The 24,376-nt window shown below is 39.6% G+C and overlaps 1 protein-coding gene across 8 annotated transcripts in view; it reads left to right on the top strand.

Annotated features, from left to right (window-relative positions):
• Positions 1 to 5,978: 5,978 nt before the first annotated feature.
• The window catches only part of Rnf180 (ring finger protein 180), a 198,874-nt gene continuing 180,476 nt past the window's right edge, over positions 5,979 to 24,376 (top strand). For 2 of the 8 annotated variants that reach the window (XM_087189570.1, XM_087189565.1), the window contains exon 1: positions 5,979 to 6,115. Coding sequence is in view for 2 of the 8 variants with exons in the window: in XM_087189563.1 (XP_087045689.1) it covers positions 6,944 to 7,180 (237 nt within the window). In the remaining 6 variants the exon portion in view is untranslated. Of the gene's footprint in view, positions 6,116 to 6,161; positions 6,313 to 6,394; positions 6,649 to 6,767; positions 7,181 to 7,217; positions 7,576 to 24,376 lie in introns of those variants that run through there. The other 6 variants (XM_087189567.1, XM_004862881.4, XM_004862880.4 and 3 more) reach the window with 6 other exon arrangements.

Below are 24,376 nucleotides of genomic sequence, written 5' to 3'. Positions count from 1 at the left end.
CTTGTAGAAACTAATTTCTTCTTTAATTTCCTCTGTGACCCATTGGTTGTTCAGGAGGGTGTTGTTGAATTTCCATGTGTTTGTGGGAGTTTTGCAGTTTCTTATGTTATTGATCTCCGATTTTATTGCACTATGGTCTAATAATATACAGGGGATAACTTGAATTCTCTTACATTTACTTAGATTTGCCCTATGAGCTAGCATGTTATCTATTTTAAAGAATGAGCTGTGTGCAGCTGAAAAGAATGTGTATTATGATTTTGTGGGGTGGAACACTCTATAAACATCTATTAAGTCCATTTGTTCAATAGCTTGGTTCAGTTCTAGAATTTCATTGTTAATTTTTTTCCTAGATGATCTGTCTATTTGTGATAGAGTGGTGTTTAGGTCCCCCACTACAATTATGTTATTGTTTATTTGGTTTTTCATGTCCATTGATATTTGATTTGAATAGTTGGGGGCATTCATATTTGGTGCATAAATATTAAGGATTGTCATCTCTTCCTCTTGGATTGTTCCCTTCACAAGGATGTAGTGACCATCTTTGTCTCTCTTAAATAGTTTTGGTTTGAAATCTACTTTGTCTGCAAATAAGATTGTTACTCCTGCTTTTTTCTGGGTTCCTATTGCATGGAGAACTGTTTTCTATCCTTTTACTTTCAGTCTATGAATTTCCTTTTCAGTTAGGTGTGTTTCTTGTATACAGCATATTGCTGGGTTTTGCTTCTTAATCTATTCTATCAGTCTGTTTCTTTTGATTGGTGAATTGAGGCCATTAACATTGATAGTTATAATTGAGAGATATTGACTCATTCTTGCCGTGATGTTTTATTGTTGTTGGCTCTTTTCTTATTTTTCCCCCTTTCCCTTTAGTGTCTTGCCTTGAGTGGTGTCTTCTCTCTGTTGGCCCTCATGGAATTGTGAACTTTATTGTCTTTTTCTAGAATATTGCATAAAATTGTTTGGAGTGCTGGTTTGGTGTTCATGAAATTTCTCAGGTGTTCTTTGTCGTGAAAGTATCTAATTTCCCCCATTGATTTTGAAAGATAATTTTGCAGGATACAACAGCCTAGGTTGGAAGTTATTTTCCTTTAGGGCTTGAAATACTTCACTCCAGGCTCTCCTTGATTTTAAGGTTTGTGTTGAGAAATCTGCCATGATTCTGATGGGCTTTCCTTTGTAGGTGATTTGTTTCTTTTCTCTAACTGCCTGTAGAATTTTGTTCTTTTGTTAGGTTTCTGGCATCTTGACTATTATAATGTCTAGTTGTAGATTTTTTTTGATTGTGGCTGGGTGGAGTTCTATATGCCTCACTTATCTGTGTGTCCAATTCTCCACCTCTATCTGGGAAGTTTTCTACTATTACTTCTGTGAACAGTTTTTTTTTTATGTCAATTGTACTTTCTCCTGTTTTTCTATGGACTCCTATCAGTCTTATGTTATTCTTCTTTGCATTATCTAGCAGCTGTTGGATTGATTCCTCAAGGTCCCTATATTTAAGAAATCTCTATTTTCATGGTTCTTAACTGCAATCCTGTCTTCTATATCTGATATTCTGTCTTCAGATTCTCTTAGTCTGCTCTGCATGCTTTCAATGGAGTTTTTAAACTCCTGAATATCTGTTTGAATCTGTTTCATGGATTCCATTTCTTTCTTATGTTGGGCAATCATGTTTTCCATTTCTTTCTTATGCTGGGCATTTGTGGCTTCCAGCATGTTTCTGATCTCATCTATTTTCTTATCTGTTTCTTCTCTAGAGCCTCTAATCATGTCTTTCACTCTACACACCATCTCTGTATTTATCTGGGAGATTATTTCTGCTTTGAATTTTTCTACAGCTGCATGTGTCTGCTTTGTTACTTCCTGTTCAATCACAACGTGTTAGGCTAAATGTTACAATCAGAGATACCATAGTGTCATGTGCAGCTTAGAAAATGACAATTTGTGGTAGTTATTAATCTATCACATTTAACTATGTGAAGTATAATCACCTGTGCCTCTGTTGTGTGGGACCAGGTAGCAGAAGAGCCAGAAGGCAGGGCGGGGGGTGTTGGAATTGGGCTTTGCAGGTGCCCGCATGGCTAAGCAGAGCACAGGATGAAAGCAGGGCTCCAAGCCACTCCCAGGACCTCACCATGTCATGGGCAGGAACCGGAGTACAGCCAAGGAGCTTCACGCTGCTCAGCTGACCTGCAGAGAAGAATCAGAGACATGCATCTTTTAGATCTAACTTTTTATGAGACTAGAAAGTGGTCTTAGGATGCAAATGCTAACTAACAATCCATCTCTGGCATTGGGTCATTTATTCTGTATTATTCAGGAGCTAGATGACAATAAAGATGTAATCACTGATAAGTAGAATGTAATAGTTCCTGTCATGTGAAGAAGTTATTTTTTCACTGTGATGACTGGAATAAAATATAAGTGAATAAGAACCCACTGAGTGACACCAGTGGTATTGAACAACTGGCAAAATAAACATGAAAACAGTGAAATTGAGTAGCTCTTGCCAAGCATAATTCATTTATTTAAAAGTGATATGCTTATATCTGTTAATCAACAATTTAAAGCAAAGAGGATCAGGAAACCTCTTGGTAGCCAATTTCTTTATTTTTTGAAGCTGGAGGGCCTCTGTTAAAAGTAAGACTCACCAATGAGTTGTACTACTAGCAGAACTTCAGAGAAGGTTGAATTTTCAGTGCTGGCAAGTGTCTTGTACCACAGTCCTTTGATAGGAATGTGACATTCAGACTTGAGTTGAGTATCTAGGTAATACATACGAAAACAATGTAGTAGATGTCTAATACATATTTGTTCAATGATAAAAAGAGAAACATTAACAGGGATAAGTGAAAATATTGAGTTTTGCTTTCAACCCTTATTCAGTCAGAATTGGATTTGAGTTAATGAGGAGCTATTACAAATATAGTATGACTACCATGAGAAAGCTACTCAAATATTTGACTTCACTAATGGACATGTAATGTAATAGGCCATGGAGGTGAAAGTTTTTCTGTACTTGCATTGCCAGACTGCCTGCTATTTCTGGGTTGTTCATGTTTTCATGTTTCCACATCTCACCCTTCTTTGTTTTTTGTTTTTTGTTATTTTTTGTTTTTTTTTCTGTACCTGGGATTGAACTCAGGTTCTTGTGCTTGCGCAGCAGGCAGCAAAACCACTGAGCTAAATCCCTGGCCCTCACCCCTCTTTGTTATTGGTGATGGATGCAGTTTCACTGATGATCCCAAACACCCTGAAGCTTAAGGCCCTTGATTAAACAAAATGCTTCAGATTTAATGTTACTCTTTTTTTCTGTTGTTTCTTTCACTGTCACTAGATTGTTTTGAGTTGAATTATATTCCATTTATTGTGTGGCACAATCACTTGAGAAAATCATTTGCCTTAAACCTTGGATCTAGTAATATAACAAATAGTAATATAATTAATTTTCAAAACAAAAAGATGTCTCCACATGATCAGAAATGAGACACTAGTCAGCTTTTTATTTTTTTCCCCTCCAAAGAAACTAAAGCTAAACACCATCACTGGACTGTACACTCTGGTTGGATAAGGTAAACTTCCATATATCCCTGGTTTCTAAGGTTATTTCCAGTGCTAAAATTCTATAACTGTTATTTTACAGTTAAGGAAAGAACTTTAGGCAGGTTAAGTGATTTGTTCCATCATAGCACAAGTATTTAGTGAAAGAACCAGCCTGTTTTCTTCCACTGAAGTGTTTTTCATGATGATCCATCATACATGTTCCAAAAAAGGATATAGCTGTTATATAGATAAATGTCTATATGTGATATATTTAGAACTTTGTCATACTCTTCAGAATAAGTCTCAAAAATTTACTAAGAGATCATCGTAAAGTCAGCAAATGAAACCATTAGATTGAAAACTAGTGATCTCTTCAGTAAAGAAGAGAACTGACACACTTATAATATTAATGGATATGACCCAGGCACGATGTCATATGGCTGTAATTCTGGCACTCAGGAGGCTGAAGCAAAAGGATTATGAGTTTAAGCCCAGCTCACTATATAGTGAGTTCAAGGCTGGTCTGGACTATATACATAGTGAGAGCCTGTTTCAAAGATAAATAAATATATCCATATATATATATATTATATATATATATATATATATGGAAAGAGAGCTATATGAAATAATATCAATCAGTGTAAATGTAGCTATTTTGATAAATTTGTAAATTTCATTTTTTGGTACCCAAGACTACAAAATTTAAATAATAGGGCACACTAAAGCAAGAGGTGATATGAGAGAATCAGACTTTGTTGCAGCTAGAGAGGGAGCTAGAGATAGAAATATCACAACATTAACAGATTATATTTGCTTGGTTTGCTTTGAGAAATCAGCACATCTAAATCAAAGATTTTGTTTTGTTTTTCTCTCTCCTACCTCTTTCTTACTTTTTTTGGATAAATAGCAGAGATGCTTCCACAAGCCAATTTCATTTAAATTAAAAAAAGAAACAACCAACATTTGGAAAGGAACCCATAAAAACATTAGAAGATGGGAAGGGATATGTGACCTCTTTGAAACCAGTAATAGTGTCAACATTAAATAAATGAATAGGTTATCCAAAATTGCTTTGAATTATTAGCAAAGGCAACTCTATGGGGAGAAACATTATTTCAATATTCTGGGAGAAATTACTGTATTTGAATAATAAGTTAACATTAAAAATGTATATCCTTTAAAAGTAAGTTAGTAAATTAATGCTACCCTATCTAATAATTATTATAATAAAAATAATCATACTTAAATTATAAATATTTGCTAATAGAGAATAACATTTAAGTGATTTTATTGCTTAAAAACATGTTCAAATAATGTTCTTATTTCATAATTAACAGCAAATCATTAAAACCTAAAATTTATGATAAACCATTTTTAGAGTTGAAGAAACTTAGAGTCAGAATTATGGGGGTCAGGGATTTAGCTCAGTGGTTTCGCCGCCTGCTGCGCAAATACAAGGACCTGAGTTCGATCCCTGGTACCAAAAAAAAAAAATTATGGGACTTAATAAGTTCATATGGCTGAAAACTCATGAATCTCAAAGCTGGTCTGGACTGTACACATAGTGAGAGCCTGTCTCAAAGATATATATATAGAGCGGGGGGGAGCTATGTGAACTCGTGTTCTTTCAGTGTTTTCATAATGTTACATTTTTCTTCTTTTGAAAGAAGGTTTATTTGTTATGTGTCTTACGGATTGTGAATGATAATCCCTGGTAAAAATGCTCTGGCCTTAACTTTACTAATACTGAGTGTTTATTATAAAATATGTCCTATTTATTATTATATATAATTAAGTCATATATAATTATAAGTTGTGTAAAATAATAATATATTGCTAATTAATAACTCCTGATTTGCTGTCAAATGCTTTTTATTCATTTATTGATCATTTTTCCCTTTAGTCTATTAAAATGGGTTATCACACCAACTTTCCATTCTTGAGATAAATTGCACTTAGTCATGTTGTGTAATACTTCTTCTATTACAGCTGTATTTGCTTTGCTACTATTTTGTGGGGACTTTTACATTAATATTCATGTTACACTAATTTGCAGTTTTCTTGAGATGTCTTTGTCTGACTTCGTTTTCCCTTTCATCTGACCTTGTAATTCTTTTCATCGGTTTTTTTAGAGGGGGGGAGTCAGTGCATACAAGCCCTTGTCTTGAGACAAGATTTCAGACACTCCAGCCAAGTGAAAATTTCTGTATGTAACAGAGAAAGAAAGCTATATAATCCTTTGGGGTTTTTTTCCTACCTTCCTTCCTGTTCCACAAGCCAACTAATAAAATATGTTCTTTACAGTCCAGATTCTAGTGCTCGCTTGGGCAGCTCAAATACTATATTCCAGATCTTATTTATAGTCTTTTGATCATGTATTTTCATTGGCCTAAATCTACAGTTTTATGATCCTCTGCCAAATCAAGCGGCACCCCACTTCCTGAATGAGCCCTTTTGATGTACCTCCAGCCACCAACTTGCCTCCCCAGTATAATTTGCCAAGAGTACAGTAAGGTGTCTTTAGTCGAGAATCCTGGTTGTACTTGGTTGGAACCTTAATCAGAAGAAGGTAAGTTACCAATACGACACTATCAGGGAAGAAACTAAACCCAGGCGGTGGCGACACCTTTGGAAGAGTCTTAGGCAAGGAGAGGTGCCTGAGAAGCCTGCAGATTTTAGCTGCACGAGGACCCAGCAGGTGGGCTTGGAGCTTCCAAAGGGGCTGAGTGAGGTCTCCGGGGAACAGCGCAGACTTCCGTTGCCCTGGTAAGGGGACTAAGGGAAAAAACTTTCCCACGGTTCCTCCGGGCGCCGCTTGCGGGTCTGCGCGGGGTCAGGCCTCTGGGCCAAGGTGACGTCGCCCACTCGTGGCCCGGTGGGACCCTGCGGAGGCGAGGTGAGAGCCCGGGAGCGGAGTCCCAGCTCGCGGGGTCGCGGCTGCCGGCGCAGCTCGAGCGCTTTCCGCGGGGTTTGGCTCTTGTCGCTTCCCGTCTCCCCGAACCCGCATCCTCCGCCGCGGCCGCAAGTCCTCAGTGCCGGGCTGCGGACCGCCGGGTGCGCCCGAGGGGGCGTGGAGCTGCCTGGCCCCGGACGCCCACGCAGGTAGGGGTGGTGGCGGACAGCCCGGCGGGTCGCAGGGCGGCGCTTCCCCGAGAGCCTGGCCTCGGCCTAGCCCGGCCGCAATGGCCCAGGGCCCCACTGGCCCCGGTGAGGTCGGCCGCGGGGCGGGGCTGGGCTGGCCCGGCCCGGCTGCCTCCCTGGCCTCAGGTGACGGGCGGAGGCTTAACTTTGCACTTGAGGCTCCGCGAGGCGGCTCCAGGCGCGCCCCACCGGGAGGCTGGTATTACAGGGACTCTGGAAACCAGAGCCCCGGCGGCGAGGCGGCGGGGGCGTGGTGATGAGGCCGGGCGTGGGCCGGTGCGGAAGGCGGCTCTGGACGCCGGCCTGGCGGAGGGGAGCAGCTGCGTCCCCCGGGGCCTCGGCCGGGAGAGAGGCAGTCGACGCACACCCCCCTGCACGGCCAGCCTTCTCCACGCGAATACACTCTCTTTTGTCTGGTCCGTTTCAGCATTGGTGTTTGAGCTGCTTTTGTTGCAGCCTTTTCTGGAGTGCACAGACTTTCTGCGAGGCAGAGGTCAGAAGTGACGCTGAGAAGCGTTGGGAGGGAGGCGGGCCGAGGATCCTCTGGGGAAGTTATTATTAGCGCGGTAATTAGCGCTGGCGTGTAGATGTGGCCGTGTTCTTTTTCAAATAATCGGTGATTTTGTAGCTTCTAATAGATTTTAATGGACCCATGACAGCGCTCATTAGTTAACTTCAAAGGAGCGTTATGTGGGCAGGTTACTCATTACTCCGTTTTATTGCCGGGACTGCTGGGGCACCCAGGAAGAAAAAAATGATTGTATCAAAACTAAGAAGTCAGTCCTTGGGAAAGCGGGGATTAGAACCGTGTGACGGAGAGTTGTCCTCTCTGTTCCCGTTCAGCTCGGATCTGCAGACAAAATTTAGTGCTCAAAGGGAGCCAGGCAGGTACTCATTTTATTTTACATATTAATTATTAAAATCTTTTTTAAAAAATAGAATTGAATCTTTTCGGACTCCTGCAATAGTACCTCAAAAGTGATACTTAAAAGACCAGAATTATTTCAGTTGTTGAATAGTATCAGTAGAGTCGAAGAGTAAAATTCTTTTGTGTTAAATTTTTCATTTCCTCTATAAATATAGTGCGACTGGCAGCCGGAAGATATTTGATGATGATCATAGCGAAGACTTTGAGTATTAATAAGTAGGATGGAGGAGTAGAGCTGCTAGGTATCCCTGAATATCTAGCAGCAAGTTCGCTTTTCTTATAAGGAATTGAACATTTGGCAGAATCGTCATTTTAATTATGGTGATGAAAATCAACTTGTACAGAAATTGTATTCATGTAATATTGTATTTATTTCCCCAGAGCTGTGAACAATTTGCCAATTTCCCTAGTTTTACCAATGGAACTTTTCTAGCCCTGATTTTCTTCTTTTATCGTTTTTCATATATTATTTTTCAAAGTGAAGTTTTTCTTTTAAAATTTAAAAAAGAGCATTAAAATTGTTTTGGCTTGTAAAATAGAGTTGACTGGATATTTATTAGTGAATCTGAGGTCAGATCCCCGCCTCTTTAATAAGTAATTCTCATACATCAAGGAAGGAGTCTTCCTGGCACATAGGCAATGAATTAATAATCATTTTTAATAGACATAATATTTTATGGCACATCTACCTGAATAACAACTTGTACTAATATAATGCCTTTTTATCAAAAAGCATAAAGCTACAATATTTCACTTAGATTTTGCTAACTATATAGCACAAATTTTAGAGAACAGTGTGCCTAGACATAATTGTTACCTCATGGAATAGACAAAATTTTTCCTTTATGCCACTTGCACTCAGTCATCTGAAAAAACATAATATTTTATCCTTTCTTTCATAGGATTATTTGGAGAATTAATGAAGTAATGGCTAGAAAATACTGTAGTTTGAACTCTATACAGGGAAGCTGCCTCCTATCATTACAGGGTAACCAGACAGTGGAAAAACCCTTCCTTCCCTAAATGTGCTATCATTTATGTTTTAAAGTAATAGTCATTCCAAGTAGTCACCATAGGAGCCAAAAAACTTACTCCAGTAATGCTATTGCTATTTATAATTTTTAATCCTTTGGAATTTTGAGTCAATTTACATGTAATATAAAACATTACTATGTCAAGGTATGTACAATATACATTAAGTAAAACATAAAGTATTATGATTATTTTATAAGCACTTGTTTGTGGTACTGGGGATTAAACAGATGTAGTGCTGAGCTACATCTTTATCCCCTTTTAAAATTTTTTACTTGAGACAGGTCCCCATACTTTATCTAGGCCTGCCTTGAACTTGAGATTCTCCTGCCTCAGCCTTCTAAGTATGTGGGATTACAGGTGTGCACCACTATGCGTGGTATTGTTTGTTTAAATAATGAAAATAAATATAACATAGCTTGAGCATTTATTTGCTCCAGTTGGCAGAATGATTTCTGCCTGGTTGCAAAACTTAGTTCTAACTTTTCCACTATTAAGGATATTTAAAGGATTATCCTGACAACTTTGAAGGCAATTTTGAAGGTATGGGCAGTTTTAAAATACTTTAAAATAATGACATTATTAGAATAAGTTTGCAGCCTTGCCATAGGACTACTCTGAAAGGTACAGTGTTTATTGTACGCTAAAGTTCCATGCCTGTGTGTACATTTACACATTGTTACACATGTTGAAACTAATAATTTGTATTGTAATCTTACAGTGACTTCTTTTTACCAAATTGATATTTTTGAGAATCAGCTCTTTCACATACTATACGTTAAGTAGAATATATTAAGTAGATATCTTACTGGAAGAGTATTAGTTTGGAGGTATATTTCATATAGAAGTTTAAGCTTCACATAAACACAAGTATAAATCTTTGTAATAATTTAGTCATAAAATCTGGCTCCATGTTAAATGTTTTGATGCAAATACAGCTGAGATAAAATAGCCTTATCAAAATGCAGGATTCTATTTTTATAAATAATTAGCAGCTGTGTGTGCAACAGATTTTTCTGACCACACCACAGTCAAAAGATGAAATTCAGTAAATATAGTTTGAAGATCTAATTAACTTTTATTAGTGATTCTGAAATCATGCAGCATCTGATAAAATGAGTGGTCCTCTGGGCATTGTAGAACAGTAGATTTTCATAGGGTGAGAATAAGGAAATAGAATAATTGAAAAAGTCGATCATGTTACATTTCTTATAAGCATTAATATAGAAGAGATCCCCTTTGCATGCCAACTCAAGTTGACAGAGCCAGTTTGAATCGATTGCTGCATGTCTCTTTTCAGGAAAACCTAATCTGATTGGGTTTTACTTGCTTTTTAAAAGTTTCATTTTGATTATGTGGCACTTAACTTACCTGACTTAATTTTGTTTTGATCTATTGGGACCTACTGAAGGACTTTGGTTATAACAATGGTGTCTTATAAATTTTATTTACCCGTACTTACTACAGACACTCATTTTGTTCATTCATTTCCAGGCTTGAAAAATTGATAATTGTATCTTACATCTCAGACCATTTGTGTTACATAACAAAATACCTGAAATTGGATAACTTTTAAAGAATAGGAATTTACTTTTTACACTTCTGGAGGCTGGAAAGTCCAAGATCAAGATGCTGCTAGGTTTGATTTCTGGTGAGGACCCTCGTCTCTGCTTCCAAGATCAACACTTAGCCTCAGAGTAGAAGGCAGATGTGTAAAAACAGGCCTAAGCTAGTAACCCTAAAGCTTTTTTATAAAGCACTGATCCAGTCATGCAATATCATAGTTTAATCACTTCCCAAAAGACCTCTCCTCTTATTATCACCTCAATGAAGGTGAGGTTTCAGCATTAATTTTGGAGAGACACACTGTTGTGCCCAGATCACGAAGTCTCCAAAGACCACCAAGGAGCTGATTCCGATGCAAACACACAAGGGTTGTTTATTCAAGCTTGAGCAGGGACTCTCATCCGACACCGACGCAGCAGGTCAGGATTGAGAGCCCCAACTCTAAAACACCAGGGGTTTTTATAGAGGTTACAGCAAGGTGTGGGGTTTTCAAAAAGGCACAGGGTTTCAAATCACATGCAAATCACACGATTGGCTAACATTTAGCAAGTTTTGAAAGTTTAAGCCTGATTGGCTGTGCCTTGCGCACTGAACTGCAAATGGCTGCTCAAGTCATCAAAAAGAACATCTGGGATACTGGGGTATTGGGGTAACTACTGATTAGCTGTTGCAGGCCATCGAGAAGAGCATCTGGGACATTGAGGCAGCTACTGATTAGCTGTTGCTAGGCTAGTTGCTAGGGGACTGCTGAACATTATCACAGGCAGGTGGCCAAAGTACATCTTGTGGTTTTTCTTGGAACTAGAGTTTATGTCCAGGCCACCTCACTCTAAGATGGGGCCAAATTTTAAAATGGAGTCACTCAGGCCTCACATTCCCCCCTTCTCATGAGACTATCGAGGCCCAATCATGGGTCTCAGGGGGTTAACTCTATTGGGTTTTCTGATATAAGTTGATACTGTGACCTGAGAGCCAATACTTGTACTGCACTGACACGTTCTTTAATGAATGAAGCCAATTGGTTAAGTAAGCAAGGTCCAGATATCAAAAGAAGTAGCAAAATAAGCAGGGGACCTAACAGTGTGGAGATTAGGGTGGTCAATTATGGAGAATAGTTAAACAGTGATTTAAACCACCCTTGGGGTTGCTTGCACTCCCATTTGCGCTTGGCAAGGCCCTCTCTAACCTTTGCCATGGACTCTTTGATCACACCTGAATGATCTATGTAGAAACAACATTCTTCCCCCAGGGCGGCACAGAGCCCTCCCTGTTGTAGGAAGATTAAATCTAGGCCTCTTTTATTCTGGAGCACCACTTCCACTAGGGAGGTTAATGACTCTTGAAGGTGTGTGATGGAGTTTTCAAGTCTCTCTATATCAATATCTATGGCAGCCCTCAGATCATTATAATGCTTGTTTTGTAAGACTAAAGAGGAGACCCCAGTTCCTGCTCCCGCCAAACCCAGGCCTAGGAGTACTATCAGGGTGATTGCTGTTATGGGCTCCCTTTTTACCTGACTGGGGCCCCCCACTAAATGAGCTAGGTGAGTATAAATTTCCTCCTCTGAATGATACAGCAGTCTAGGTACTAATTGCACCAGCACATGAATGTCCTTAGTCCGATTGAGTACTCCTCCATGTACACATGGGGTGAGCCCAGTAGAACATGCCCACCAACCATCTGAAGGGGGTACAAAATATTTTTCTGAGGACATTGAGTGAGTCTGGCTACACAGGTGTTGATGGGTGGGAGGCACATCACCTAGACATGTGCCTCATCCGACCACCGACTGTAGGGTTAATCTAGCTGAACCCTTCTGCTGCCATCTGCATTGGCTACGACTATCTGATTCAGTAAAATTCCCCAGAAAGGCTATCCCTTCATAGTAAGGGGGCTTAATATCATAACATAACCAACAAGATTGAGTAAGATCAGGTCGAGAGGCATTTAGGGTTTGGAAAGTTTGGACCATGAGTTTCCAGAGTGGTTCGTCTGGGTTCTGGTCCTGTCCTGGGTCCTTGTGAATCAGTCGAATACCTCTTAAAGAAAATAACAGTTCTTTATCACCAAGCTCAGTGAGCACTTCAGTCTGGAGGTTAGGGATAATGGGAGGGGGCACCCCAAACATAATTTTAAAGGGAGTCAGTCCCATCTTATAGGGTGAATTGCATACCCTATAGAGGACAAAGGGAAGGAGAGCCACCCAGTCACCGCCAGCCTCTAAGGCTAATTTAGTTAAGGTCTCTTTTAGGGTCCTGTTCATTCTCTCTACCTGTCCTGAACTTTGGGGTCTGTATACACAATGTAATTTCCAATTTGCCCCCAGGACCTGCACTAAACTCTGACTCACCTTAGAGACAAAAGCAGGTCTATTGTCTGATCCTAACATAACAGGAAAACCATACCTTGTTAGGATGTCTTCTAAAAGCTTTTTGGCCACAGTCTGTGTCGTTTTGTGCTTGGTGGGGAAAGCCTCTGTCCAGCCCAAGTCCTCATGCAAAGCTTCATCAGAAATGGTGGGGGAGTTTTTTAAATCCTTGAGGAAGTCGGGTCCAGGTCAGCTGTCCGTTGATGCCCTGCTCTGGGTCGCTCCATTCAAATGCGAAGATGTGCTGGCTTTTGGGTCCCAGCGGAAGGCTAAAGAAGGCATCCTTGAGATCCAAGACCGTGTACCATTGATGGCTCGGGAGAAGTGAGCTCAGAAGAGTGTATGGGTTAGACACTGTAGGGTGGATATCTATGACCCTTCTGTTTACCTCACAGAGGTCCTGCACTGGTCGATAGTCATCCGAGTGGGGTTTCCGCACCGGCAGCAAGGGGGTGTTCCAGGCCAATTGACAGGGCCTTAGAATACCCTGAGCAAGCAACCTCCTGATGTGTGGAGTTATTCCTTTGCGGGCCTCTAGGGACATGGGATATTGGTGAACTCGTGCAAGGTCCGCTCCTGGCTTTATTTCTACGAACATAGGTATCCTGTGTGCAGCCAGCCCCGTGCCCCCAGTCTCTGCCCATGCTTGCGGGAACATGGCAAGCCATTGTTCCATGTCAGGATTAGGGGAGGGCTGCCCCTGGTGTAGCAGATATTCGTCCTCAAGGCTCATAGTTAACACTTGGATGGGCTTTCCCTCCTGGTCAAGGACCTCCGCACCCCCGTGCTGAAAATGGATTTGGGCTCCTAATTTAGTGAGCAAGTCTCTTCCAAGTAGAGGATAGGGGCAATCAGGTATAATCATAAATGAGTGGGTTACCCGGCCCACTCCCAAGTCCACCGTTCTTTGGGTAGTCCATGAATACTTTTTTTATGCCTGTGGCTCCTTGGACCCAGGAAGTTTTGTCAGATATATGGCCATGTGCTTTAAGCAGGACTGAATGTTGGGCGCCAGTATCTACCAGGAATTCAATGGGCTCCCCCTCCACTTTAAGGGTTGCCCTGGGCTCGGGGAGGGGCACCGAGCCCCATCCCCCCAATCACTTAGTTCGTCTATGGCCAGGACAGAGGCCTTTGGATGGCCCCCCTGTGGCCTTTTGGGGCACTCTTTAGCCCAGTGGCCTTCCTCTTTGCACTAAGCACATTGGTTTCTTCCCAACTGGGGGTGCTCCCTGCATTCCTCACCTCGTCCTTCCACTGCAATTTTTCTCAAGTGATGTTCACGTTCCCTCGTCTCTCCCACTGTGGCGGCCAGAAGGATTCAAGCCAGTTTTCGGGTCTGGCGGCTGTCAGCTCTCACCTGTCTTTCCTCTGCGGTTTCCCTGTTGTTGTACACTCTCTCTGCCACTGCCACTAAGTCCTGAATACTCTTTTCTCCCAATCTACTTTCTGTAACTTTCTCTTACTATCTGGTGCCTCCTGGTTGACAAAATGTATTATTACAGCTGCCTTTGTCTCATTTGCTTCTGGGTCCATAGGAGTATGCCTATGGAATGCTTCCTGAATTCTTTCTAGGAAGGCTGCAGGGCTCTCGTTTCACCCCTGTTGTACATCCCCTATCTTAGCTAAATTGGTGGGCTTTCGAGCAGCCGCTTTGAGAACTCCCAACAGAGCCTGGCGATAGACCCAGAGCCTCTCCCTACCTTCTGCTGTGTTGAAGTCCCACTTGGGCCGGGACAAGGGAAAAGAAGTGTTGATAGTATCAATATTGGTGGTGGGTTGACCATTGTCACCAGGAACCAATTTCCTGGCCTCATTTTGGATTCTCTCTCGCTCCTCCATGATAAACAGGATCTGGAGGAGCTGCTGATAATCATCCCAAGTGGGCTGATGCGTAAACAAAACAGTTTCTAATAGGTTGATCAAATCCCTAGGGTTATCAGAGAATTTGGCATGTTGAGTATGCCAGTTATAAAGGTCACTGGTGGTGAAGGGCCAGTAATGATGAGGCTGGTTACCATGCTCATCAGGGGTCCCTATCGCTCTCAGCGGGAAAACAGTAGAGTCCACCGGCCCTGCCTGCGAGATGGCATGCCGGTGGTGAGTGTTCTGGGCAGAGCCATCCCCACTGCCGGCACCTGGAGCCGGGCTTCCCTCCCCAATTCCGGCTGGGGCCGGGTCTTCTCTTTCTGCCTGTTGTCGTGAGGGAGAAGGGAGAGAGTAAGGTGGGGGGGGGATGAGATCTTCTTTGGTCTCTCCTTGGAGGACCAGGTAAAGCGGTGTGGTCGGCTCGGTTTCGGTCCGCCTTTTTCCATCGCACTCTCTGGGAGTCTTCTCACAGGCTGTCAGGATTACCTCCGGCTGCTGTTTCTGTGGAGGCAAAAAGGGGCTTGACCCATGGAGGTGGGTCGCAGATTAGACTCTCCCAAGTGACAATGTAGGGAACCTGATCAGGATGTCCGGTGTAGGGACAGAAAACAGCTCCGCGGACCTTGTGTATGACCTGTAAATCAAAAGTTCCCTCAGGGGGCCATCCCTTCTGAAAGGAAGGCCACTCCAAACTACACAGAACGACAAGTCTGGACTTCTTTATTTCTAATTTTAGACTATAAGCGCACTCTCTAACCTCTCTAAAATGGTCCGTCCTGAGGTACAGGGGGGTGGTCGCAGTCTGTCCCATCATCTCAGTCCAAGTCACCACAATAAACAAACAAACACAACAGAAAAACAAAAAGCAAGACAAAACTGTCCTCTGCCCGATCGGAGGCAATACTGAAAATGGGACGATGGCCTCATGCCGTACCGTGGGAGTGATCCGCACCGTCCCTCCAGGAGTCTCACAGACTCATACTCATGGGGCACTTCCGTCCTCTCCAGACTCACGGGGCACTCCGTCCCCTCCAGAAGGATCTGGAACGTCTTCCAGGATCCCAGGTCGGCGGCCCTCGCAGCGCATCTGCCTAGACCGTCTGCCGACCTACTCAGAGTTGGGCCCCCCGAATTGCAGACAAACAAAGAGACACCAGACACTCACTGGCTGTCGTCGACCCTCCAGTACGGGGATCCTGGGGTCTTGGGGATCCCGGATGAGCCCCTAAATGTTGTGCCCAGATCGCGAGGCCCCCAAAGACCACCAAGGAGCCGATTCTGATGCAAACACATGAGGGTCGTTTATTCAAGCTCCGAGCGGGGACTCTCATCTGACACCGACGCAGCAGGTCAGGATTGAGAGCCCCAACTCTAAAACACCAGGGGTTTTTATAGAGGTTACAGCAAGGCATGGGGTTTTCAAAAAGGCACAGGGTTTCAAATCACACACAAATCACATGACTGGCTAGCATTTAGCAAGTTTTGAAAGTTTAAGCCTGATTGGCTGTGCCTTGTGCTCTGACCTGCAAAAAGCTGCTTAAGTCATCGAAAAGAACATCTGGGATACTGGGGTATTGGGGTAACTACTGATTAGCTGTTGCAGGCCATCGAGAAGAGCATCTGGGACATTGAGGCAGCTACTGATTAGCTGTTGCTAGGCTAGTTGCTAGGGGACTGCTGAACATTATCACAGGCAGGTGGCCAAAGTACATCTTGTGGTTTTTCTTGGAACTAGAGTTTATGTCCAGGCCACCTCACTCTAAGATGGGGCCAAATTTTAAAATGGAGTCACTCAGGCCTCGCAACACCAAGCTATAGCGTATATCATATGTCAGTTCCAGAAGGTTTCTTCTAATGGTATTAACAGTTAAGGAGATAGTGACTTGATCTCCCTAATTTATCACTCAGAGTTTTATAATAAACATGTGAATTAATTTTCTGAGATAACAGGAGTAGGGGATTATCTGTACACTGTATAGCTTAGAATAAGTAATAATACTGTGGTTACAAATATAATGCAGTCTACTGCATAATAAATCTATAATCAAGGATATATAAAAGCAAGAGATACTTGTCTTTTAATATTCAAGTAAAAAGGTTCTATTATTCAGGAGCCAAATTTCTCTTTGAGATAAATCTAGGATTTTTAGATGCAGACTGTTGAAAGCACAAGTAAATTATCAGCAGAAAATTATTTTCCCATAGAATGGCCCTTTCTAAGACAAGTAAATGTGATGGTAAACATTTCCTAGTTATTCACGTAGTGTGTCTCCTAGGTCCTGTCCCACACCAGTCTCATCCTGAATGGTCCTTCATCTTTGATTGTCACCTTTGGGTAGGATATAGTTGGAGATAAGGAAGCTCAAGAAAAGAATGAGGATGTCTGTTTTATATATATCATTAGTTTTTTCCTGAATCTGGAAATTTAATAGTTCATTGTTAAAATCTTGTCAAAAATTTTCCTCATCAGAACAACCCCATAGAATTACCTGTATCAATTTTTTTTTGCTTTGGACCAAAGGAAACATTATTAAAACCCAGAAAGAGTAACTAGTACACAATAAAGTGTACAAAAATAGAATTGTGTTAATAACAAGTATTCTTGGTACCATGCACATTAACTACATAATTACCAAAGTATTTTCTTGCTTTCTTAGATTTTAGAATATTTTTTTGAGAAATAAATGAAATGATTGAGTCTCTTTAAACAGCTAGCTGAGGAAATGTGCAGCTGCTACATTGAAAAAAATCTTGGTAAATTTCTCTGTAGCAAGCAGAAATGCTAGGGAATATTCTGTTAGCAAAACTGTAATCTTACCTGATTAGTCCATGAATGGTTTGATAGCTGGAAAACCTTGTAAACAAGGATAGACCATTAGCATAGATTTTAAAAGCATCTTAGCATTGATTAGCATGGGGTTTTAAAAGCAGCTTTTTTTTTTTTTTTTTTTTTTTTTTTTTGTAGAATAGCTGAGATGTGCATGGGTTATTCTGAATGAGAATTGCCTGGCCTGTTCAGTGACCTGTGACAGAAACATCCAAAGCCAAAATTGACATATGGATACCAATTTAGGACAACATGGAATGAGTAATATGATCATGTGGGCTAGTGATATAGGTAAATTGAGTGCCCTCTGATCAAAGTTTCATGGAGATAGAAATTAAAACTGGGGTTTGTCTTTCTGACCAAATTCTGTTCAAATATTTGTCTACAGGGTAAAAATCTATTCTTTCCCACATCATATGCCTTCTGGGAAATATATAAATTATGCAATAAATATTTTTACAGCTGCACTTCTTGGCTTAGAACTATTAAAGTTATAGAGTCAGAAATAAAGCTTACCTGCTCAAGTCAAGAATTCTGCCAATCAAGCAACAGGGTATGATTGTACCTTCTTTCATCTTAATGTTCTAGCTTATTTTCCTCACTTGAGAATCCCATTTGCCCACCTAATGTTATCTGATTCCTCTATCATTTAAGACCTAGGTGTAATATTTCTTTCTCCACAAAGCCTTCTTTGACTGAGTTTCTAGTTTTTACAGTTTAACTAATAGTTCTATTTGTTAGATACTTTCTGTGATCATAATTATTTATTTTGGCCTTGAATTTTTTCTTCACTTAGATTCTTTTCCCTCAAAATCTCAAATCATTTATTCTCAGTTTCTCTCTGTGCACCCCCTCCTCCCCAGAACTTGTACCAATGGGAACATTATCATCTCTAGGGCTGAAGGGGCAAAACAGCAGCAGCAGGAACAACAACAACAACAAACAAACAAAAACACTGAAACCCAGAAAGGGAAGCTAGCTATGTGGAGAAGGCTACCTGACTAGAATTCTGGGCTGTCTGTGATCTGACAGAGAGGGAGCTAGGAGAATAAATACTCCAGCTTCACTTTCTTACAGCCCTCTTGATTTCCTGTTGATACTTTCCTCTGGCAAATTGAATTGGAAGCCCAAAGGCAAGAGAGCCCAGTTGTTATGTGCAAAAGCCAGCCTCCTGGGAATTAGAGCAAGGTAAAGGAGCTAGAGAGTAGATCTGGAAGAGGTAACAAAGAATATTCAGTATTGTTATCATAGCAGCAAGAGAATGTTTCAATTAGTTTGTGTCGTCTTTATTCCATAAAAAATACAACTATTTTTTTCTTGTCTGATTCAGTTGCTAATAACCAAGAACATTTTATGATTAAAACTTTTCATATAAAATGTAACCACTATCCCTTATTCTTTGTGGTGTTAAATGTCATCTGAATGATTTATGTTTTCATATTTCATCTATTGCTTGTACAGTGTACAGGTAGGATACATAGAACTGGCCATATGACCATTGATAAAATTGAGTCTTCAACATTCCAACCACATGACTGTCTAAATCAGTCAAGGTTGCTCATTTTCTCATTGAGCTGTTTTCATAGATTAATGACTTTTTGGTCTTGTGTGCAGTCTTTACTTCAGATCTTCTGAATCAAGCAGGCTTAGGGTGAGTCCTGAGCATCTAGTCTCTTAGAAAACATTCAAGTATTTCAGATGCACAATGAGGGAGACCACTTGCACATTTGGCCCAAATGTTTATAGGGGTAGCCCCTTCCCCCTTACTATAAATATATTGTACTTTAGTATTCAAGGATTAAATGGAAATCTAATGCTGCTCTATATATACTTCAAAGCAAAGCAAATTTTGTTTTTGTATTTTGCACATTGATAAATGCTTGAACTTACCTTATAGTTCTGTTTGTTAATCCCTGTGCTCTTGAATACTTCATTTGTTTTAGCCCCAAACTTGTTCTTCACCTAGATTTCTTTTCCTCAAAGGTACAAAATGACACAAAGCATGTGGTTTCCATATTTCTGATAAGACAAAGTTTTAAAAAATTGTAAACTTCCTGAAACATGTGTAGAAAATAGCATACTATCACCCATGACCCATCGCTTAGCTTTAAAAACATTAACATTTTATTATTCTAACTTTTGTTTTTTGTTTTGTTCTATTGCAGTCCTGGGTGAACCTTGGGCCTTTGCAAACCCCAGAGGCTTTTCACTGAGCTATATCCCCAAGCCCCCTATTTATGTTTTATTTTGAGACAGGGTCTCCTTAAGTCACTAATTTGCCTAGATTGGGCTTAAATTTGTAATCCTCCTACCTCAACCTCCCAGACGTTAGGATTACAGGTTTGCCCCATGGTGTCTGGCTATTTTTTCTAATTTTTAAAAGAAAAATGAAGATGAATTTAAGCCCTCTTGTCCCTTCCTAGAGGTCACTTTTCTACAAAGTAGTGTCTATTGTCCCAGTGCATGTTTTTCTGTTTTTGCTACTTATGCATGTATTACTAAATAAATTTAACAGTTTCACATGTTTTAAAACTTGTGTTACTATACTACATTCTTTAATGTGTGTATTTCTGCAGTTTTTTTAACGTGTTTAAAATCATTTTGAGTATTTTCTAGATACAGTTATCTTTAGTTTATTAACTTTTAATACTATATAGTATCCTATTATATGAATGAAGAAAAATATAATTATTAAATCTATTAGTGCATACTTTGGTTGTTTCTAGTTTTTGTTATTGTTGCAAAGTGTTGTCAAGAAGAGCATCCCTATATGATATAATGTTTCTTTATGTACATACAAACCTAGAAATAGAACTGCAAATCTATATAAACACTTTCTCTTAACAGATTTTATCAAATTATTTTGTAAAATGCCTAGTTATACCTTCACACAGCAGCTTATGACATTCTTGTTGCTCCTCTATATCATTTTTATACTTGGTATTATAAAACTTTAAATTTTCCAAATGTGAAATTGAATCTAATTTTGATTTTCATTTTCTTGATTTCTAGTGAAGCTGAACACTTGTGATGTGAATGTTGTCCATTTGGTCTTCCTCTTCTGGTTACTGCATTTTCATTTGCTTTGTTCATTTTTCTGTTGGATATTTGTCTTTTGAAAAATTTGTGCTGTTTAATTCATTGCTTATATACACATATTCATAAGTTTCTTGTAGCTTTGGGGCTGTATCTTAATTTGGTCTTATACTAAAGCTTAAAAATCATCAACATTTCAGTTTATCAATATATTCTATCTTATTTTTTGAAACAGTTTTATGAACCAGCAATGTAAGTCACAATCTTGGCCTTCACAAAGTTTGCAGCCTTCTACCTTATTGTCAAAAAATGTTTCTAGGTAAGGCAGAGTATGAATAGGTAAATGAAGAAATAAACATGCCACCTAGTTTTTTGTTGGAATATACATAAAATATTAATTTTAAAAATGTCTATAAGTTTCCTAGTTCTAAAATGTTATTTAGCTAGCAGCCTCCCATATGGCTTTGTCTCATTTTTTCATGAGTCTATGAAGATGTAGGATAAAATTAAAATTCACCATAAAACCAGTAATAATAATACAACTAAAACCCAAAACCAGAAGGAAGTGACTTAAATTAAGAAGCAGATGGTAGAAAGTAATTCCAGCATCAGTGTCTCCATATCCTATCCTTGACTCAGTGCTTCCTGCTTGGTAAATATAGGCTGAGAGGGTCCATTCTGCCCTTGTAGTAGGATCAGCAAACTGAACAAACAGCTCTCTCTACCTCTTAGATTCTGCTCTGTAAGATAGGAACTGATGAATTTTCTTTTACTTCCATGTTCAGAGCAAGTTCCAGGAGGCCACTGACAAAAGGAGGGTTTGTCTTGGGTACTACAGAGCAGAGACCTGAGGCACAAAGAACCCTGGTGATAATACATGAGCAATTGTAGTTAGTTTTTATCATGGGCTATTTCAGTTTCTCTCCCAGGGAAACAGGTAGGCAATAAAGGGCCTACAAAGTGCCCACTCTGAAAAATAGAGCAGGGAGAAGAAAACCAGTCATGATGGCCCATTAAAGATAAGGTTAAAGGGTGGAGTCTTTTCTGTATCACCAAGTTTTGACCCCATAGATTTGAGCAAATGGGCAGAAAAGCCATCATTGATCATGGGTAATTTCCTCAATCTGTCTGTTTACCTGGGCAATTACCTGGTCTGGGCAATTAAACTTGTGTAAAAAGAAAAACAAATATGGCAACCTAAAATAAAACCTCTGAAATATTGTGGAATAAGGGAAGGTTTATTATTGAAAGGAATATGTTAATTTCATAAATTGATTGGTAACATTTTCATGAATATAGTGTTTTGTATCTTTTTTCAAGGTTTTTGCAAATAATGGAATATTTAACCCCTTCATTGCTTTTATTAGGTGGATTTTGGTATTCTGTACCAAATTTTATGTGAGAGTAAAAGTACAGCAGCTGCTTTCATAGATAATATGATTTTTAAAACACTGACTTTAAAGAAATTTCACAAAATGAATCAACTTATTTCATGGGATGATCTTTAATAACCTAGAAAGTTTCATTTCAAAATTTGGTGTTGGATTTACTGAGAGTTGTGAATAACTGTTCAGAATGTAGAAAGCATTAATATTGGGAAACATTTAAAGAAGAAAAGTTAAACCCTATATACTTTAGCAGCCTCCAAGGGCTTCACTGAATGAGAAGACAGAAGAAGCAACTAGTGCAGCATAGCTATTTTATATAAGCCAAACTTTCATCTCAATATACCACTGAAGAGTATAATTGAATTTCAGGAAGATCAATGCTAAAGGACTATAAAGAGCAGCATCTGCAGCAGCAGTCGCTGACAGACAGTGAGAAATTTATAAAAAGAAGAGACTAAATGATAGTAAATTAGATATGTCTTGATATGGATTCCATAAAGAAAAGAGGAAAGTACAGTGAAAAAGACCATCAAATCCATATAGTAAGATAATAGCGTGTACAATAGTGTGTGAACTCTGACAACATATTGGACCTTGTTCTAATTTTAGAATAGATAAAGTAGAATATGTCTGATGTAGTATAAATGATGTTACATGGAGATAGTTACTGCTTCTGGGTTCTGCTTTTCTTATTGAAGCCAGCTTAGATACCAACAGGTAAGGGAGTACAGCCAATGATGTTGGTTGCCTTGTCTGTTCTACTATAGTGACTTTACAGTGAGTGCTTTGCTGTCTCAACTTAGAACTCTGTTAGGAATTCAACATCCTTAACCTTTCTCATCCTTGGAAATCTGAAAACTGGAATATTTGGAATGATTTTAGAAATTTGAGAAGTTCCTTAATTTCTCAGAACTCAGTATTCTCATCTATAAAATAGAGTTAATAATCCAGACCACATAGGAATGTCTTTTTTTTCTCTTTTTTTGGGGGGGGTAACCAGGGATTGAACTCGGGTCTTTCCGCTTGCGAGTCAGGCAGCAGAACCACTGAGCTAAATCCCCAGCCCTCATAGGAATGTCTTTATGATTGAAGAAGCCAATGTCATTTACTAAGTATTATACTCAAAAATAGTAGCTAGTTTTTAAAATAATAATATCAACCTCTTGACTTCATATATTACATGTGGAGATTTTAGTTTAAAGACTATAGAAGATATATCACCTTTTGGCCAATTGCTAATTGAAAAGAGGGAAATATGTATTTTATGATGGATAGTTTAATAAAGAAGATTATAAGTAATTTTAATGCATCCAGTTACATACAATAATCAAAACACATATGATGTCGTGAAACTTGGACTGTATTCTATAATAGCATCAGTCTCTGTAATAGCTTTATGAGGCTAATGAGACTAACCTCCTCTGCTGGTGTTTGCTGAATTTGTCTTGGTCATGGCAATAAATTATGCCCTGACTTTAAGCAGAATAAGGACAGGATGATTTTTTTTTTCTTTTTGGTCTTGCTTATGATTACTCGTGCACATACACTTACTCATTCTATAGATACTATGGAATACTGTTAGTACTATAAAAGTCAGTCCTCAGTATCTATGAATTCTGTATCCGTATATTCAACCAACTATGTATTGGAAGTACTGGGAAGAAAATTGTGTCTACTGAACATAAACAGACTTTTTTTTTTCCTTGCCATTATTCCCTAAACAATATTGTATAACAACTATTTGCATAGTATTTACATTGTTTTGGTATTAAAAGTAATCTACAGATTACACAAGAGGATGTGTATAGATTTCATGCAAATATGTATTATATAAGAGACTTAAAAATCTGAGCATTTTAGTACTGCTGGGAATCCTGGAACCAATAACCCATGGACACTAAGGTATGAAACCGTTGAGGAGTTTACAACTCATAAAGAAGGCATGAATGAAGTAATAATCAACAAGTGTAAATGTTCTGAAGGAAAACAAAGAGGGACTTCAGAGGAAAATAAAAAGGGATCATACTTAGATGAAGAAAACTGTCTCATGTATTAGTTAGCTTTTCTCATTGCTGAGGCACAGTACCTGACACCCACAAGTTAAAGGAATGGTTTATTTTGATTCATGCTTTCAAGAGATTCAATCTCTGGTGACTGGCTCCAGAACAGAAATAGCATGGGAGAGAGGCATGTGGAAGGAAAGATGCTCAATCCATGGCAGCCAGGAAGCAGGGAGAGCATAAAAGGACAAGGATATACTCTTCTAAACTCTGCCCTTACTTATCCACCTGCTCCAACCAGGCCCAACAGCATACCTAGCTATGACTACATCAGTGGACTAATCCACTGACAAGTATACACACCTTTCTAAAGCCCTACTTTTGAAGAAAGGAGATATTGGAATGACATTTTAGATCTAAATCATAACATTCTGATTCTGGCCCCCAAATGCTCATATCCATGCCATTATACAAAATTCACTCAGTCTACCTCTAAGAGTCACCAAAGCCTTACTGGTTCTACATTGATGAAAACTTACTAGTTCAAGCAAGAACCAATCTCTGAGATTCAAGGCAAACTCTTAACTGAGAGTACCTGTACAAACAACAGAAAAAGTTAAATATCTCCAACATATAATGACATAGGTTCAATATTCCTATTCTAAAGGGACAAGT

This window comes from Heterocephalus glaber, unplaced genomic scaffold (genome assembly GCF_053883595.1).
Source record: "Heterocephalus glaber isolate CG9 unplaced genomic scaffold, H.glaber_assembly_v1.0 deba00001543, whole genome shotgun sequence".
NCBI lineage: Eukaryota > Metazoa > Chordata > Mammalia > Rodentia > Bathyergidae > Heterocephalus > Heterocephalus glaber.
Note: the sequence above shows the minus strand (reverse complement) of the source record. Positions and strands in the feature narration are given on the sequence as shown.